Consider the following 16,255-nt stretch of genomic DNA (forward strand, 5'->3'; position numbering starts at 1 on the left):
CTATTTTTCTGCTTGCATTGTTTACATGCTTTTGAACTCCTAGGTTGGCAGAAGCTGGGACAAGTAACGGGAGCTCACTCCGTTACGCGGCACTAGGGATTCAAACCACTGAACTACTAACCTTTCTGATCGACAAGCTCAGTGTCTTAGCCACTGAGCCCAACACGTCCTCAAAGAGCTAATGGGAAGGGGGTTTAACTTTCCTGCACTCTTTTACCTCTCTTGTTGCTGAGGAGGAAAATACCTTACTACTCAAGCAAGTATTTTTTTCTTACTACCCGACTTGTCTCACATGCCTACATTCCGTTACAATACAATTCTGCATACTGTGTAGCACCTGTTTGGAAGGGGACTTAAAGATTCTCCCACACTCTAAAGTGTGATTTTGGGGAACCAAGACATAGAACAACAGGCTGGAAAGGACCTTTGAGGTCTTCTGGTCTAACCCCCTGCTAGAGCAGGAAACCCTGCATCATTCCAGAAAAACAGTTGCCCTACCTCTTCTTGAAAGCCTCCAGTGATGGACCACCCACAACTTCTGGAGGCAAGCTGATTAATTGTTCTCACTGTCAGGAAATTCTAGGTTGGGCATCCTTCAAAACAATGTTCCACCCCTTACTTCTTGTCCTGCCCTCAGTTACTTTGGAGAATTGGTTACCCCTCCTCTTCTCTGCGACAGTCTCTCAAGTGGTGGAAGAGTACTCTCACGTCACCCCTAGTCCTCTTCCTGAGACAGCCATACCCAGCTGCCATAACTGATCCCTGAATGCTTCAGCCTGCAGTCCAGCCCCATAATCATCTTTCTTGCTCTTCTCTGCACTCTTTCTAAAACTTTCAACATCTTTAGGTGCTTTTTCAGGAGGCAACTGGGCTTACTTGTTTTGTCTTTGAAGACATTTGGCTTCCCATCCAAGAAGCTTTTTCAGCTCTAATTGGATGGTGTGAGTGGAAAATCCAGCCACCATCCAGTCAGAACTGAAAGAAGCTTCTTGGATGAGAAGTAAAACATCTTCAAAGAAAAAAAAAAAGAAAGTCCAGTTGCCGCCTGAAAAAACACCTAGGTGACTGAGAATCTCCATAGACTAAGTGAAGGGAAAAGTGTGAGAACAGGTCTTAAGAGACAAGCATCCACGAAACTCGGAGAACACACGTGTGTGTGTGTGTGTGTGTGTGTGTGTGTGTGTGTGTGTGTGTGTGTGTGTGAGAGAGAGAGAGAGAGAGAGAGAGAGAGAGAGAGAGAGAGAGAGAGAGAGAGAGAGAGAGAGAGAGAGAGAGAGAGAGAGAGAGAGAGAGAGAGAGAGAATGAATCTTCTTTCCGGAGGCCTATCCGGCGTCGGCTACTTGCCATCCTTGCATCGACGGTGCTGCTGTTAGTGCAGTTCTCTCCGGAGCGCGGCGCTAGGAAGCCGCGCTCGGCGGCCCTGAAGCAACGGGATGAGCAGCGAGCGGAGCCTCGTTTAAGAGCAACGACGGCCGTGGCCGCTGGTTCGCTCCGCCGCTCTTGCTTGGAGGAGGCAGAGGGTGGGAGGGGCGCGAAGGAACCAGCGCGGCAGCGGCGGCGCTGGGAAGGTGCTGCCCCCGGAGCCCAAGGGTGGGCGGGCTGGCGAGCGGGCGCCTTTCTCGGACGCCGGGAAGGGGAGGGGGGCGGCGGCGGCGACTGTTTCACTAACCCCGCGCAGAGAACTTCCACTCGGAGCAACAGCCCGAAGCTTCTGCCGCCGGTGGCGGCGCCTGTGCTGCGGTGGGAAGCGACCACGCCTCGCGGACTCGCAAAGGCGGTCTCGGGCTCTGGAAGCGTGACGAGAAAGAGGCGGAGGGAAAGGCGGCGGCGGCGGCGGCGGGACCCGCAGCTCGGTGGGCGTCTCCTCGCGGGACGGAACCCTCGCTCGCTCGCTCTCGCTCTCTCTCTCTCGCCGCCGCCCCATCCTGTGGCTGCCACCATGGCCGCGCGGTCCCGGCGCCCCTGGCTGAGTGTCGTCCTGGGGCTGATCTTGGGGTTCACTGTCGCCTCCTGGCTCATCGCCCCCAAAGTGGTCGAGCTGAGCGAGAGGAAAAGGCGCGGCGGCCACGGCGGCTCCCTGAGTGGAGGAGGAGGTGGCGGCGACGGCAGCAATAACCTCTGTGCTTTCTATGGCCGCGTGGCTGGTCTGCCCGGAGGAAAGAGGCAGCTGCGACCCGAGGAGCCGGCGGTGACGGCCGCCGGCTTGGGGGGCACCGGCGGGAGACACAGGCGGTGGGAGAAGGAGAGGGAGCCGCGGCCGCCCCCGGCACCGCCCGCCGCAGACGGACCGGTGCCGAGTCTCCCCGTTGCAGCTGCTGGAAGAGACCCTCAGGAGGAGGAGGAAGAAGAAGAAGGCGGCGCCGGCCGCCACGGCAGCAGCCACAACGGCAGCGGGGACTACGCGGGCACCCCGGGTTGTGCCAAAACCCGACACTTCCTTTACGTCGGGGTGATGACCGCCCAGAAGTACCTGGGCAGCCGAGCGCTCGCAGCGCAACGGACCTGGGCGCGCTCCATCTCCGGCCGGGTGGAGTTCTTCTCTAGCGAGGGATCGGTCCCTCCTCCCGGCCTAAAAGGGGAGCAGCCCCTGCCGGTCGTGGCTTTGCCCGGCGTGGACGACGCGTACCCGCCGCAAAAGAAATCCTTCATGATGCTCAAGTACATGTACGACCACTACCTGGACACCTATGAGTGGTTCATGCGGGCGGACGACGATGTCTACATCAAAGGTGAGGACCTGACTTCCGTTAGTGTGACTTTGTCTTGTGCAAAAGAGGAAGAGAGATGAGAAGGATGGGCCATGTGCAGAGGGCACCGGTGGTGGGATCCCAAAAGTGTCACTAGCACCAGGAGGCTTGTGGTTGGTATAGATAAAGGGCAGGACTTCTTGAAAGATTTAAAACCTGCCTTTTGCAGATACAAAAACTGTGCATCATCTATCCACATATTCTGTAATATCCATGCTCCCAAAACTTATTAAATATTTCAAATTATGAGGGATCAAATCCTACTGAATGTCTGCACGAACCTGCTAAACATTTGCTAAGGCTGAGCAAGTAAAGAAACCCTGTTATTTTGGACTTACTGGTCCCTTGTTATCTGCTTGTCAAAACTGACTCATAAACAAGCTACGAAAAGTACACCTTTACAAAAAGACTTCTGTGATTTGAGTTCAACTCTTGGTGGTTGCGTGAATACACCCCTTGTCCAGAATCATCTAATGGAAGAATGGCAATAGCTGTGCAAATATATTATTAGATTTCAAGTTACTGCAAAACCTGGGTCTAAGGGCAATAATGTACCATTGATAACAGTATAGTATATTCTATATGAAGGATTATATTTAGACACAGCCTGTTCTTGGTTGTATCCAGTAGTGATTTGGAGTTATTCCCACCTGCAAACTTTTTGCACATTGTTGATACTCTAGAATTTCACTGTATACCTTGAAATCAATGAAAAGATGGAAACAAAGTCTAGCAATGCTTTTAAATTATATTTTCAGAAACCTTTACAAAGAAGGGGGGCGGGTGTTACTAAGCTGAAGTGCCCAGAGAAAGTTGTGGGGTGGATAGAGTGACAGAAGCAATAGACAAGGTGAAGCATTGAATATAGGACCTCTCTATTGATAACTGACAATAAAGCATGGGATAAAATATATAATTGTAAATGATATAATCCTTTAATTGGATTTGGGAAATGAGATGTGGCACAAAATAAACTAGATTAGTATTTCTGTAATGTGCCACATGTAAACACTGTATTAATATAATGTACAAACTAATAAATAAAGTCTTTTTCCAACTTCATTTAATATTCTTTTATACTGCTTTATAAAAGTAATAAATTATAGAGTAATAAACTATTAGCCAACTCTCTCTGTCCATAAATAGAATGTAATATAAATAAACATAAATGGAAAAAATTGTAGTTCTTTTCAATGTGGTGGTGTCCCTAAATGTTTTCAGCTACTGTTTGCATCATTTCCATTGATGGGAATTGCGTTGTACACATCTGGAGAAAGCTGCATTAAGTTGTCGAAATCTGGTTTATAGTTTTTGAAATAGCAAATTTCCAGATGTGAGTTTTATTTTCTCTTTATTTCAAAGGTATTAATACCAGCTCTTAGCTGGCATAGTCTTTAAATTGCCGGGTAAAATGACAGGTCCCCAGAATTTTAAAGCTGTATCAGTAATATTTATCAAAGGTCTCAGTTCATAAGGTGGTTTTGTAAATTCTAATTCAACTAACTTAGCTTTTTTTTACCAAGTATTGGTTGGTTCAAACTGTGCCTTGTAATACAGATAGTCCTTGACCTACATTTAGTGACTTTCAAACTTACAATGGCACTGAAAAAAATTACTTATGACTTTTTCATAGTTATGACCTTTGCATGACCCCATAATCATGTGATCAAAATTCAGATGCTTGGCAACTGGTTCATATTTATGATGGTTGCAGTGTCCCAGGGTCATGGGATCCAGTTTTACGACCTTCTGACAAGCAAAGTCAATGGGGAAGCCAGATTTACTTAACCAGATGGCTAACTTATCAACTGTAGTGATTCACTTAATAATTGTGGCAAGAAAGGTCATAAAATGGGGCAAAATTCACTTAACAAATGTCTCACTTAACAGAAATTTTGGGCTCAATTACGGTCTTATATCAAAGATTGCTTGTACACTTTTATATCTACTTACCTGGAGTAAATATATAGCATTCTATAGTTATTAGAAAAGTATACTTTGGACAAGAATGCAAACTTGGTAGCTAGACAACTAAATCATTCTTTCTTGTAATTAATCAAACAGCCTTTACTTCATCTATTGTATAAATACATCTCAGCTCTTCTGAATACTTGCCTGACATCCGCTAAAATAGTAAATTATTTTTTTTGCAAAGTAATAAGTGCACTCTTTACTTTTTGAACAGAGCAAAGCTAGATCACTGAAATGAATAGGGATCCCTGCGGAATGATAAAAAAATTGAGTAGGATCCTAAATTCTGTGTAGGTTAGTGGGCTTTGTATTGCAGAACTACAAAATACAATAATACAATACAATAGCAGAGTTGGAAGGGAACTTGGAGGTCTTCTAGTCCAACCCCTGCCTAGGCAGGAAACCCTATACCATTTCAGACAAATGGCTATCCAACATCTTCTTAAAGACTTCCAGTTTTGGGGCATTCACAACTTCTGGAGGCAAGCTGTTCCACTGATTAATTGTTCTAACTGTCAGGAAGTTTCTCCTCAGTTCTAAGTTGCTTCTCTCCTTGATTAGTTTCCACCCATTGCTTCTTATTCTACCCTCAGGTGCCTTGGAAAATAGTTTGACTCCCTCTTCTTTGTGGTAACCCCTGAGATATTGGAACACTGCTATCATGTCTCCCCTCGTCCTTCTTTCTATTAAACTAGACATACCCAGTTCCTGCAACAGTTCTTCATATGTTTTAGTCTCCAGTCCCCTAATCATCTTTGTTGCTCTTCTCTGCACTCTTTCTAGAGTCTCCACATCTTTTCTACATCGTGGTGACCAAAACTGAATGCAGCATTCCAAGTGTGGCCTTACCAAAGCATTATAAAGTGGTATTAACACTTCACGTGATCTTGATTCTATCCCTCTATTGATGCAGCCTAGAACTGTGTTGGCTTTTTTGGCAGCTGCTGCACACTGCTGGCTCATATTTAAATGGTTGTCCACTAGAACTCCAAGATCCCTTTCACAATTACTACTGTTGAGCAAGGTACCACCTATGTACCTGTGCATTCCATTTTTGTTGCCTAAATGTAGAACCTTACTCTTTTCACCATTGAATTTCATTTTGTTAGATAGTGCCCAATGTTCAAGTTTGTCAAGATCTTCTGGAGTGTTGGCTATTCCTGCCAGCTTGGTGTCATCTGCAAATTTGATGAGTTCCCCATTTATTCCCTCATCCAAATCATTGATGAAGATGTTGAAGAGTACTGGGCCCAAAACAGAGCCTTGGGGTATTCCACTGCATACCTCCCTCCATGTAGATGCAGTTCCATTGAGGACTACACGTTGAGTGCGGTTGGTCAGCCAGTTACGAATCCATCTGGTGGTGATGCTGTCCAACCCACATTATTCTACTTTATCTAGTAGTAGGTTATGGTCTACCTTATCAAATGCCTTACTGAAGTCCAAGTATACTATATCGACGGCATTCCTCTGGTCCACTAATTTAAAAAAGACAATCCATTTGCTACTTTATGTTGTATATGTTGTATATATTTCTCCCAAAAATGACAAGAGAGAAGGGGGGTAGAGCTTAGTGATTGATATACCTTATGTTATCTTTTTCTTTTCAAAGACAAAACATTTCAAGCATTTTTCCTTTGTCTTTGTATTTTAAAGTTGTATTTTTAAATTTAGTAAGAATTTAAAGGAATTGAACTTCAAAACACTTGTACATATTTCTCTGTAAGTAGGCAGGATTCCTCTCAAGAATACCATGTACTGTGTCTGCCTAAAGCAAAATATGGGTTTTCCATACTAATCAGTGAAAAATTGATTTTTTTTGAATCTTGCTTAAGTGGGGATAAAATCAAACCACTCAGCTTCTGAATGTATCAAAATAAAAATATGTGCTAAATTATGAATTTATGTAAATGTGTTTACATAAAAAGAGAGAAATACAAGCAAAGAGTAAATAGATTATTATGGAAGGTGTTTTTAAGGCGCATGTTTATGAAACAAGTTTATGAAAGAAGGGTTTGTGTACTGTTGGCCTGACTGTGATACTGCTAATACAATTGATTTTCATTACACAATAAAATGCAATTTAACTCCCAATGCCTGGGAGTAAGGCCCATTATACAAAGAGAACTTTAAAAGGTGAATATATTATTTTCTATGCAAAAGATTTGTGCTGTAAATAATATTGTTTGATTTTTTTCCCCTTCTAGGTGAAAAATTGGAGGAGTTCCTTCGGTCACTGAATAGCAGCAAACCCCTTTATTTGGGACAGACAGGACTAGGAAATACAGAAGAACTTGGAAAATTGGGTCTTGAACCAGGAGAGAACTTCTGCATGGGAGGACCTGGGATGATCTTCAGTCGTGAGGTTCTCAGAAGGATGGTACCACATATAGGTGAATGTCTTCAGGAGATGTACACGACTCATGAGGACGTGGAAGTGGGCAGATGTGTTCGGCGATTTGGTGGTACTCAGTGTGTCTGGTCATATGAGGTAAGGAATGGTGTTGATGGCATTTGTACATTATATGAGTAAACATTTCGACTGCACACTCTGACTCCATTTGTTCTGTCCACAAAAATACACAGCATGTGCAGTATTGCAGACCTAATCAACATATTTTAAGATATTGTATGATTTACTCTATGGGCTATGCTATTTTGCATTCATGCCTGATAGCAACCTAACGTATTTTACTTTGTTAATGACATACTACAAATCAGCTTACACTGAGTTCAATATATGACAAAATATCATACCATCCTCAATTACTGTATGTACTATTTGGCTAGAACTCAGTTAATTGGGGGAATGGGTTATATCATACCATCCTCAGTTACTGTATGTACTATTCAGCTGGAACTCAGTTAAGTGGAGGAATGGGTTGTATGAATGAAATTCAGTGCTTATTCATAATAATTCTAAACACTACCATGACAGAGTGCATTCTGCTACATTGTTATTTAATGGTTTTGGTACTAATTTAAAAGTGCATATATAAATAATATAATAATCCATATATTTTTTTAGATTGTAGCACTATCTGTCAGGGATTTATTTCTGGTTTAGTATACAGCTGCCTGACTTAATGGAAAAAGTTTTGGCATCATTTCTCAGAATGTAGTTTGCTATTGGAACAGAAAAGAGCAAAATTTAGGGCCTTTCTGTCCTATAAAAAGTAGTTTTCTTGCAAACCAGTTTGGCGCGGAGTTGCCAGTTGTGTTTGAGCTGGATTTGGTTTCGAATGATTTCTTAATCTCTCCCAGACTAAATATTTTGACCTTGAGACAACAAAATGTAGCTATAATACTAAGATAACACTTTCATGGTTTAGGAACATAGAATACTTTTATATGGTCAAAGAATATTTCAAAGTTCTCAATGTTTTACTTATGTCTGGACATACATCTCTTTATGAGTTAACTCTAACACTGTTTTTAAGAAAGAAATTAAAAACATTCTCTCCTAGATTTTTATGGTGGTATGATTCTGGTGGCTTGTAATTCTTTATTTTAAATTGTTACTCATGAGTTTCTTATGAGTGAAATAATATCTACTTACCTATAATATTAACCTCAAGTATTTTTGGTTTAACATTAAGACATTGACATATAGCAGAAATCACGCTAGGTTCTTTTCTATCTAATACACACATCAAAATAGGTCTTACCTTGCATTTCTAATAAGGACATGCATACATGTTTTCAACCAAGTAGTCATGGATTCCTGGAAGTTATAACACTGTTTCATTCACTGCTGAATATTACCATATGTGGACTTTCCTATTCTTCTACTCTACAGAGGTACACATTCCCCTTCCCCCATCTATTGATTTTAATTTTCGTTCATGGAAAAACATTTTTGAAGTGGAAAGAGTGTCAAGGAGTACATGGGGTATGTATGGTGTTCCTCATGTAAAATGAAATCATTTTATTGGATGTGCTTAAAGCAATTCTTAACTATGACATGAATAGGCTATTAAAATAGATGTTCTGACCCAGCTCCCCAAACATGACGACGTGAACTCAAAAAATTCCTTTATTAGGAGTGCCGGCATCCCCAACAAAAAGTTTCTCTCGCAGGCTAACAAGTCCATCCATCCGGTAGATGAATAGTTGTCTGCCACATCTATTCATCTCTGCTCCCTGTCTTTTATCCCCAGAGCTAAGGTGAGACTTAGCTAGCAACGGTAGCTCTTCCTTCCCCAGGATCGACCGACGGCTTTCCACTGCTCTCCACTTCTCTGCCTTCTGCACAGCCACGCATCAGGCACTGGACCCAGCTGTTCCTCTCTTCTTCCACCACCTCCAGACCTGGGGGCTGTTGACTCTCCATCTGAGCTCTGACGGATGGCCCTCTGTCTCTCTCTCTCTCTTTGCCAGCTCCATTCTCTCTTCTCCCTCGGAGCTCTCGGGTTGCCCTGATGCCAACTCTGACTCCCACGTCTCATTCTCTGTTTTGGCTGCTGGAGGGGTCAACGATCAACAGGCCACAATAAGATTATAAATGCAGAGTAGGTAAATAGTGTTACATATTATATATTATAGAATTACTTTAGTTGGGACAAATAATTTATGTTTTCACTTTAATGTGTTTCGCATTAATAGGATACGTGGTTCATTCCCTGTAAGACTTCACCTTATTGCAATCTTAATATTATTTAGGTATTGACATGATTTTAGGGAATGCCATTTGAAGATTATCTTGCATTCGTCCATTATGTAAGGAGAGCAACAGTTTTCATGCATTGTCCCAAATTCATCTCACAATGTGGCCATTTTTTGTGGTGACAACTTCTTCCTAGTCAAAATTCTATTAAAATACTTTTTCCAAACCTCAACATTTAATTGAAATATATTTGAGATCCCCACGTTGTTCGGATAACATTGAGACTATGTGATTTGCCTAGATTTACTCTGTAAATTGAAGGCATAAAGATGTATAATTATTATTGTACTTATGTTCTAAATTATTGTGCTACTAATTTAGCATTAAAATATCCTTGCCCTTGTGTCACTAGCACATTAAACAGGAAAAAAAATCAATTTAAATAGGCCAGTGAATGAGGTTATATGCTATGAAAGACAAGACAGAGAAGAGTAATTGGATTTGCTGATAACATAGCATGCTTCCATTTTCTTTTGAAAAGCATTTTAAAGTAAAGTCTGCAACATAAAATACCATATCTTTCGGAGTATAAGATGCACTCTTTTCCCTCAAAAAAAGGCTGAAAATCGGTGCATCTTATACATTGAATACAGCATTTTTGGCCTCCCAAAACCCCATCCCCTTCACCAAAATGGCCATGCATAGCCTTTAGGTGGCTTTCAGAGTGCTGGGGGCTGGGCAGGGCAGAAATGAGCGAAAAATGGGGGGGGGGGGTTGCTCAATTTTGCCCCCCCCCCAGTCCCCAAGAGCACTCTATAAGCCTCCTAAAGGCTATGCATGCCCTTTTTTGACAAAAAACAGGCCTGTTTTCACAAAAAATGGGCCATTTTTGCAAGATCTGCAGAATGCAAACTTTTTAAAAAAATTTGCTCTTCAAAATTGGTGTGTCTTATACTTTGAAAAATACGGTATCTGCTACAATCATCTAAATTCCTTTCATGTTGTTAAATACAGAATGTTAAAATATAATGAGGAACAAATATATGACCTCTGTAATCCTGTAAAGCCATTAAACTTCTGGAAAGTTGCAGCAAATTTCCCCTTCCAGTGTCAGCAGCTTATTTAAAGATGAACATGTGTGTATTGGGTGAGGAGGAGCAAAAATTCAGGGGCCTGGGCAAAAGTCTGTTGGTGCAACATTATCTCTCATCTGATTCAGAGGAAAAGCAAGTTTTATTCGTTTTTTACATATGTCATACCTGTTGATTAATTAAGTGTCAACCCTTAGACATCCTAGATAGCTCTTCTCCAGGATGATCTATAACCAACTTTACCCTTCAGGTCTCCCATATTGCACTCATGGTCATGGTAATTATGGTAATAAAATCTTACTCTGTTGCTATCTTCCCTTTCCTTCTACCTTTCCAAGCACAATGGATTTCTCAGGGGATGTGTTTCTTGACACATTATGTTCAAGATAATTTGAGTGTCTTAACAACTGTGGGCTGTTCAATGAACTATTTATTTTCTTGCTATTCATTATATTCTCAAGAGTCTTCTCCAGGACCAAAGTTCAGAAGCATCAATATTCTTTCTATCCTACTTCTTCAGAGTCCAATTTTTGTTTCCCTAGAATGTCCCAAAGAAAACCATTGTCTCTACAATTCTGATTATTTTAATAGATATAGAGACATCAAGGCATTTGGATATCTTTCCCTTGGCTTTCATTGTTACATGTTCAAATGGTAGTCTGAGCCATATTGATTAACTCGTGGTTTCTTTACTGTTGATAATTTATCATAAAAGACACAAGCTTTCTGCCAGTTCTTTATTCGTTGCTGAAGATTGCTACTGTGCCTGTTGCAGAGGTGGTATTCAGCAGGTTCTAATAAGTTCTGGAGAACCAATAGTGGAAATTTTGAGTAGTTCAGAGAACCGGTAAATACCACCTCTGGCAGCCCCGCCCCCATCTATTCTCTGCCTCCTGAGTCCCAGCTGATCGGGAGAGAACGGGGATTTTGCAGTAACCCACCCTTGGAGTAGGGTGGGAATGAGGATTTTACAATATCCTTCCCCTGCTGCATCCACCAAGCCACTCCACTCCCACCAAGCCACGCCCACAGAACCAGTAGTAATTTTTTTTTGAATCTCACCACTGGTCTGTTGGCATTAATTTGCTCCTCCTTATATATAATTATAATCCCATTTTTTTTTCATCATGTCCCTTCATTTTCATTATGGTTTTGTTAGTTGCGAAGTTGTGCCCGACCCATCCTGGACAATGTTCCTCCAGGCCTTCCTGTTCTCTACCATCCTCTGGAGTCCATTTAAGCTCATACCTATTGCTTCGGTGACTCCTCATTCTCTGTCGACCCTTTCTTTTTTTGCCCTCAATCTTTCCCAGCATTAAGGAATTATTTTTATTATTAGAATCTCCAGTAAAGTTTCATTGAATTATCAGAGTAATGTCATCAGGACAGTGCAGGTTATTGATGCTTATTTTTTTTCCAGTTTTAAAACTATACTCATCTTCATACAGTCCAGACTCAATTAATATATCAGTTGAGTAAATAAGGAGACAGTATACAGTCTTGTCTCACTCCTTCTTGACTAGGAGCCAGTCTGTTTGACCTATTTCTTTCAGACTGTTGCTTTCTGGATATAGGTTTCACATTACAGCAGTGAGATGTTTCAGATTCCCCTTTTCCCATGGACATTCCATGCTTAACGTGGTTAACATAACAAAAGGCCTTTCTTTAGTCAATGAAGCACACACTGATCTCTGTGGCTTTCTTGATTATCTATGGTGCATCTGCAATAATCTCCCTTGTTTCTGTTTTAGCTTTTCTAAAACCAGCTTGAGATTTCCATGTAGGGCTCTAATCTGTTTTGGATGATTGTAAGGATTATTTTGTCAGCATGTGAAATTAGGATATTGTGTGATAAATAGCACAATATCCTCATGTTAAGTCTCTCTTCTTTGCTGCTGACATGTAGACCGACCTCTTCCAATCCGTTGGCCAAATTGGAATTGTATTTTTTTTCATATTTGCTGGTAAAATTTGATTAGAATTGATTCTTTTTTTTTGTTGCATGTCATATTCCTGCAGATAGTTTATCAGTTCCTGTAGCCTTTCCAATTTTGTAATGACTTAGTTCTGACATAATTCCACCTTATAGTACTAGAAATTATTATAAGTAGATAATATCTTTAAGGTATCTTAGCTTCATGTAGATCCCTATTATATGGAATTTCAGTATCCCCCATTTCAATTCATTGACATTAAGTGTACAGGTAGTACTTTACTTACAAACATTTGTTTATAGAGTGTATCCCTACTCTACTGACAGTTCAAAGTTACAACAGCACTAGAAAAGTGATTTACAATTTGTCCTTGCACTTATGACCATGGAGATGTTGCAGCATCTCCATGGTCATGTGATCAAAACTCAGTCACTTGGCAAAAAGCATATATTTACAAAGGCTACAGCATTTCAAGATCATGTGATCACCTCTTGCAACCTTCTAAGCAGGCTTCTGAGAAGCAAAATCAGTGGGAGAATCCAGATTTTGCCTAATGGCCATGTGATTAACTTAATAACTGTAATGATTTGCTTAACAACTGAGACAGACAAGGTCATAAAATTGGGTGCAACTCACTTAACAACTACCTCGCTTAGCAACAGAAATTCTGATCCCAATTATGGATCCATGTCAAGGGCAACATGTAGGTTATTTATTCCATCTTTTCCTGCGTTGAGTTTTCACACATTCCTGCTTATGTTCCATATTTATCATAGGACTATGAGATACTATAACAGCTTTGTTTCTTGGGCCATCTGCCTTGTAAATTTGCAGGATTCTTTTTTTTTTTGCCATGTATATGTATACATTCAAACTAGATTGTGATGTTTCTCTGTGTCATATGTATGTTTGTGGGTATATGCATAATGGCTATCCTTTGAGGGATGCAACAAAATTTCATTTTAATGTATGCTCTCCTCTCCTCTTCTCCCTTCCCTTCCCGTCCCTTCCATTCATATTCCCATTGTAATTATCCCTTATAGGACTTAGTTTCCAGTTCTTTTACCTCTGGACTTGCTCCAGTTTACCAATGTCTTTTTCAAACTGCGGAACTGCAATATTTTAAATATCTGACCAAGAGCAGAGTAGAGTGGGAATACACTCTCTACCTGTACTCCCCTCCCCATTTTCTGGCCATAATGAGGCAGCAAATGAATTTTATTTCTGTAAATTCTGGATTCATTCTTTTGGACAAGGTGACTTAACTCTAAGCTTTCTAAGGTAAGAGCAACTTCCTAGCTGGTACACTTTTTGCCTTAAATTAACACTTTTATTTTTACTTCAGAAGGCTTTTACTATAAGAAAACTGTAAGAATGAAACAGATGAACCCTGAGGGTCAGGGAAAGGTAGCAAAACACAGATTGCAGAAAGAAATCAGAAGCAGATACGGTAACTCCCACCAATCTAGGGAAAAGGGAGTAAAGCTTTTGGTTCTTTGGTTGTGTATTTTTCAATTCTAATGGTAAGGTGGGAGGGGAAGAAAGTAAATTGGTAAGATGAATATGTGAATTTATATTCATGTGTACAATTTTATATACATATAATATATAATATATAATGTATATAATATATATATAAGGGAAACGGTGGCTCAGTGGCTAAGACACTGAGCTTGTCAATCAGAAAGGCCAGCAGTTTGGCGGTTCGAATCCCTAGTGCCGCATAACGGAGTGAGCTCCCGTTACTTTTCCCAGCTTCTACCAACCTAGCAGTTTGAAAGCATATAAAAATGCAAGTAGAAAAATAGGAACCACCTTTGGTGGAAAGGTAACAGCGTTTCGTGCACCTTCGGCATTTAGTCATGCCAGCCACATGACCACGGAGACATCTTCGGACAACGCTGCCTCTTTGACTTTGAAATGGAGATGAGCACCACCCCTTAGAGTCAGGAACAACTAGCACATATATGCAAGGGGAACCTTTACCTTTTAATATCATTTTCATGCTTTAATTTTTCACAGTTGTGTTTGCACAATAGCAATAGCACTTAGACATATGTAGTGTTTCACAGTGCTTTACAGCCCTCTCTAAGTGATTTACAAAGTCAGCATATTGCCCTCCACAATTTGGGTCCTCATTTTACTTACCTCAGAAGGATGGAAGGCTGAGTCAACCTTGAGCCGGTCAGAATAGTTCTGGAGTAATTCACAACTTTTATTCACCGTGATTCTGGTTTCTCTTCCAGTAATCCTTTCCCTGCTTCTTTCTGCATGGTATCTGCTCTATTGATTTCTTTCAATATCTCCCTTCTAGTGCTTTCCTCAGCAGTTACAGAAGGTAGAAGACAAACTGCTAGAGCTTTCACCTTTCTCACCACACCAACTGTAAAGTAGCCCTCTTCTACAAAAGGGCCACGAGAATAAGATGTTTTCACACTTCCAAGAATGTTTACAACCTTGCAAGAAAAACAATTCTCTCCATGAGGGAGAAAAACAATAGCAAAAGAGGAAGCTCCCTTGAATCTCAACAGTCCCTGAACGAATTCAGGAGCGGGGTGAAATGGAAGGGAAAAAAGACACAAATAATTTGGGGCACATCTTTGGCAAGTGGGACATTTAGGCAGAACTGCTGAAAACAAGACAGGCTACACCAATCTCTCCATCATACATCATGCATTAGGCATAAAAGCAGTTTTCCCAACTGACTTGTTTGGAATTCTGTTGGAAGAATATATGAATATTTTCAAAGCTTAGATATGAGAGGCTTCTGCTAAGTGTTTTTCTCCCTCCTTTTGAGTCCCCGATGCTCATAAAGTCTTGCTGAAGGAGAATCTGCAAACAGTGACTGGGGGGGGGGGAAGGGGAGCTGGGGGCCCAGGACCAATTTGGGTTAGTGAGGCACATTTAATGGCTGTCAGGATTCTACTAACAAATCTCTAGGTAAGAGGCCAACACGTTTGACAAACAAACAAAGTCTATAATGGCAGTGAAGATTGGAAGATTCTTTTTCTAACTCTTTGGTTTTTTTCTTTTTCACTCTTCCTTGGTTTGACACTTTTTTTAAAAAAAATCTTCTATTCTAACCTTTGTTTAGTGTTTACCTTTTTAACCTTGTAAAAAATTAGTCAATAAAATTATATCACTATATGACTAGATATGGTGGCTACAGTGACTATATATAGTTGCTTTTCTGCCTATCCACATTCCTAAATAGCTGTGGCATTGTCCCATTTATCTAAGTGGGTAAATACTTTGGGAGCTCGGATACTGAATAACTGTGAAACATAGCAGTGGAAAAGATGGAAGAAATAGGTACCAGTCAGAGGTGGTATTCAGCCAGTTCTGACAGGTTCTGGAGAATCGGTAGCGGTTTTTTTGAGTAGTTTGGAGTAGTTTGGAGAACTGGCAAATAGGCTGGCCCCGCCCCTGCTGCCTCCCAGCTGATCTTCTTTTGTTGCCCTTAACAGGAGAACAGAGCTGGAAAGCAGGTTAGTGGGGTGGGAATGGGGATTTTGTAGTATCCTTCCCCTGCCATGCCCACAAAGCTACTCTTACAAAGCCACACCATGCCCACAAAGCCATGCCCACAGATCCGGTTGTAAAATTTTTGAATCCCACCACTGGTACCAGTGGTTATTAAAAGGGACTGCTTTCTTATTTTGGTGGAGGAAAGTCATCTGTTTTAGTGGCTTCTGTTTGGTGTGCCGTGTTGCATGTCTGGGTAGTTTCATCTGAGTTCAAACTCAACAAAGGAAGAATCCTGATACGCCCTCTACAACCGATAGTTTACTTCAGACTAAGTCTACTGAGTTCCCTCAATTTATTCTTATAGCATCCAAAACCAATTCAATCCATCAATATAGATGTACATCTCATTCTAACTGCAGAGATTTAGATTTTGAGAG

General features: G+C 41.2%; 1 protein-coding gene across 1 annotated transcript in view; it reads left to right on the plus strand.

The window, feature by feature from the left end:
- Window positions 1-1,940: 1,940 nt before the first annotated feature.
- Window positions 1,941-16,255, plus strand: part of CHSY3 (chondroitin sulfate synthase 3) — a gene marked incomplete at its 5' end in the record, with an annotated part of 82,819 nt that continues 68,504 nt past the window's right edge. Inside the window, 2 exons of the mRNA XM_081943267.1 lie at window positions 1,941-2,730; window positions 6,927-7,210. Of these exons, the coding sequence (XP_081799393.1) occupies window positions 1,941-2,730; window positions 6,927-7,210 (1,074 nt within the window). The remainder of the gene's footprint in view (window positions 2,731-6,926; window positions 7,211-16,255) is intronic.

Source organism: Natrix helvetica (assembly GCF_964273705.1).
Source record: "Natrix helvetica genome assembly, chromosome: 2".
Classification (NCBI taxonomy): domain Eukaryota; kingdom Metazoa; phylum Chordata; class Lepidosauria; order Squamata; family Natricidae; genus Natrix; species Natrix helvetica.